Source organism: Macrobrachium rosenbergii, chromosome 7 (assembly GCF_040412425.1).
Source record: "Macrobrachium rosenbergii isolate ZJJX-2024 chromosome 7, ASM4041242v1, whole genome shotgun sequence".
Taxonomy (NCBI): domain Eukaryota; kingdom Metazoa; phylum Arthropoda; class Malacostraca; order Decapoda; family Palaemonidae; genus Macrobrachium; species Macrobrachium rosenbergii.
Window position 1 is genome coordinate 62,886,360 of NC_089747.1, and position 3,950 is coordinate 62,890,309.

General features: G+C 43.5%; 1 protein-coding gene across 1 annotated transcript; it reads right to left on the reverse strand.

The window, feature by feature from the left end:
- Nucleotides 1-2,116: 2,116 nt before the first annotated feature.
- Nucleotides 2,117-3,047, reverse strand: LOC136840450 (uncharacterized). Its single transcript, XM_067107127.1, has 2 exons — nt 2,575-3,047; nt 2,117-2,540 (listed from the first exon to the last, which is right to left on the reverse strand). Exons 1-2 carry the CDS (start codon nt 3,045-3,047, stop codon nt 2,117-2,119), a joined length of 897 nt encoding a protein of 298 aa, XP_066963228.1.
- Nucleotides 3,048-3,950: the final 903 nt, after the last annotated feature.

The following is a 3,950-nucleotide window of genomic DNA, read 5'->3' on the forward strand; positions in this document are numbered from 1 at the left end:
GTTCGTCAATTTCTGGTGAAAAATACGCAGACTTCCTTCTTCCATTTATTGATTTTTGTCGCGACAGCTATTTCGCATTTATGGCATTATCAAGCGACTACTGACTTACAATGCGGCCTTTCGACCTTTTATATCATCGTGTGGGGAGAATGACCTTAAGGTCTGGGTACTGGTTAGTTAAGGGATTGACAACTAAACCATTTCAGGGCGTTGTTTTGGGTACAAAGAACATGCATGACTACAAAGGTGAAGGTTTAAACATGTGGGTAAATAAATATTCAAAACATAATACCTTGTGCTAGTGTTTCCTAAATTTTGTGTTTGAAATTTAGTAAAGTCTTAAATGTTAGTTTGCAAATACAGAATATAAGGTACAAAAATAAATAAAATTTATAACATATGTAAATGGTACAAATAAACAAATGTGTCTTTATACATAAATGTGTAAAATATTAAATTTGCGTGTCTGTGTGCGTCCAAAGGTTCTGCATTGATTAACGGCTGGAGTTTCGAGTTGGGCGGGGCCTCAGTGACTTGTGCAAGCATGTTATTTGGTCTTCACTGGGCGCTCTCGTATTCCCTAAGGGGTGCAGTGTGTCCGGTGGTTGGGTATGTGCTGCCTTGTCCCTGTTGGCTTGTGCATTCCTTCTCCTGCTGGAGGGGATTATATAATCCGACTCTTGTTCAATATTCGGGGTCGGTTTCTGGATAGCGAGGCTTATGGCTTCGGCTAATCAAGGCCAATACAGTATAGGTCAGTCGGAGAGAAACGGCCGAGACAAATTTCGTGGGCCACATCTCCAGAAAGATGTTGGTGTGGCTGTCTGGGTTCAGAGTGACCCAAGGCCAATACAGTATAACAAAGGTGTGGATTATAACTGTGGGGTGTTTTGTGGCCCACTCTGGAAGGTGAGTCACCGATAATCTCTTCTCGGTCTGACTTCGGTACTGTATTGGCCTTTCTTCTAATAAGAGGCGACCATAGATAGCCTCTCTGTGTATGACCTGGTGCCTCTATCAGCTCTTGTAGAGATGGCTTCCTGTCGTGAACATCTATATAATGTTGATGAACGGCCCCTTGATTTCTATGAGCCAGCATGCGTCCCGATGGGTCGCTTAGTGTGCCCAATGTAGTTTTGGTTGTGAGATTTACATCTCTGGACAAATAAATGGTACTGTTTTTTAGAAGAGAACCAGTAAAATGACATGAAAATATGTTTTTCTTACTATAATTTTGACAATGAATATCACCTTCATTTTCCTGAAATTAATGGTTTTAGACTTTACTGAGCACCTACAGTTTCCTACCACTCGACCGCCGACCGAAATCGGCGGAAGAACACCAAAACCAAACGTCATCCTGTTTATGTCTGTAATCAGTAAGGCCGTGGAGGAACTCAGCATTATCCGCATATTTAAAGATTCTTGGCAAGCACAACATTTTCTGGCAAGAGGTACTGTTTGGGCTATGATGGGGGTTACAGTAAGGCCGTGTTCTTCTTAGCGGTGAAGTGGGCCCGGAAACTGGGTGCTGAAAGTAAAGTCTAAAACCGTTAACCGAGGAAAATGAAGGTGATATTGGTAAATAATCAAAATCACCTCCTTTTTCGTTTTTGGGTTGGTTTCTTTCTAAAATAATACCAAATAAATTTGTAAACTACCTTGGTGCACATCTCCTTCAGTCCCCAGAGCAGTGCTGTTCTTCATTATTAGGGCTGCTATCAAGGTTCGTGGCTTACTTATATTCTGAGGCTTATTTTATGGTAAGGGGCGATGCGCACTCCTCTGTTGGACTATCCCACATAGTGCGCAGCATTCCTCCTTGTATGCAGACCCAAAATGTAGATGATGGTATATAATGAGACTCTCCTTGTGTTGGATTGGTAAAATTTATCCATTTTCTTTTTTATTGCAGTTTCGATGATTTGGTCTATATAGCCATTGTTTGTCAACAATTGGCTAATTCTGTCCAGTTCGTTGTGTATGTCTCTCCACGATGTGCTGTGTGTGAAGGCTCCACTGACATACGCACGGACGACAGACTTTTTATATGCGTCCAGGCATTCTTCTCGTGCGATCAAGCAATGGCCAGCATTCGTTGCTTTTGTATACACGGTCATTTTAAACTGTCCTCTTCTTGTTTCACCAGGACGTAAAGAAACGGTAAAGTCTTCTGTTGGTTGTGCTCTGTGGTGAAGTTGAGCACCGAGTTTCTTTTCAGAGCATCTGTTAGTTTTATGTCATCGTCAGTTTCTTTTATTGTGACAAATATGTCGTCGATGCACCGCCCATAAATTTTAGGTTTTTGATACTCTCGGAAGGTCCTTTCTTCGATGGTGGCCATGTACACATTTGCAAAAAGGACCCCTAGTGGGGATCTCATGGCGACTCTGGCTACTTGCCGAAATAATTTCCCCTGATGAGAAAGGAAAGGGGCCGCCATAGTACTGGCCTTCAGCATATCTCGGAGGACATCTTCGGATATAGGCAGCGGGCTCTTGTCGGACCTGTATACACGATCAAGGCTGATGCTGATCTTTCTTCAACGGGAACATTAGTAAATAAACTTTCAACCTGAGTGAGGCGATGTTGTCTTCCGGTCCTTTTTCATGCAGGAGGTCAATGAACTCCACCGCCGATTTCAGTGAAAAATGCCCGGGTATGTAAGGTGCCAGCAAATCATTCAGGACCTTCCCTATCCTATAGGTTGGAGATGTCATTTGAGAGATGATGGGCCTTAGTGGGTTGCCTGCCTTATGGGTTTTCAGTGTCCCGTAGCAGTAACCGGGCCCATAATTTCCTTTCACCTTAGGGAATTTTACGATGTCTTGTTGATTGTTGGTCCCAGTCACGAGCCTTGACATTTTCTTTCTGAGGTCCTTGGTGGGGTCCTTTGTTAAATGTTGGAATTTGGAAGTTTCCAGGAGGATCCTGCCAATCTTTTCAAAATAATCACTTTGCTTCATCACTACATAGACAGATGATTTGTCACCTTTCCGAATGATGATGTCCAGCTTGCTGCGTAGTCCTTTAGCAGCTTCCCTCATCTCCTTAGTGATTACCTGGTTTCAGAAATGTCCTATCTGCCATCCTGCTTCTCCAACAAGTTCATCAATGACAGTAGGTGTTAGTTCTAGCTTACCATCATCTCGGAGTTGTAAAAGTCGATCTACAAGGGCCTCCGTTTCTATCCTCTTGGCTTCGGAGTGTGGTTTTCTGGCATAGTGGCACTGTAGACCCAGGTTCAGGAGGGACCTTTGATGGGGGGTATGGTCGATTCCAGCCAGGGTGACGAAGTCATCTTTGTGTTGCTCGCTTCTCACGGGGGCCCCACGAAGAATGAGAAGCGTCTTGTTGTGCCTCATTGTTACCACCTGACTATATTTCCTCTCCTGTAACTCAAGGAGGTCACGTGCCTTTTGTTGAACATTTAGTGGGTTGTTAGTGCAGAAATCTTCCCAACGTCTTCTCTTCTTAATTTTAAGTTGCTGTATTCTTCCTGCAGATTCTTCTATACGGTGTTGGAGTATCTTCTCTACCTCCCTCCATCATGTCCATGCCCGGCCTTTTCTTCCAATACTTTTAGGGCATAGTTTTTCTCTTATACAATTTTCAAAGGAATTGCCTTAGTGGCATCAATAAGTTTCCTGCAGGTATTTTCATACCATCTGAGTTATTTTCTGATTCTCGTTCATCAGTTTCTGCCCTGAAGAACCAAGCTTCTGGCTTGTGGGGCATGAATGAAGGCAGACATACGGAGATGGCGGTGATGGTGTCACTGGAGAGGCTTTCATCGTTGGGACTAGCTGGGCTGGTCATATCCTTGGTCACCAATGTAGCGAAGGAGTGAGTAAGAGGCTGCATCTATAAACTTACTAATTTATTCAAGACAACAAACAGGCAAGTCAAGAGTTCTCACGAGTGGAAACGTAGTGCCAGACACGAAATGA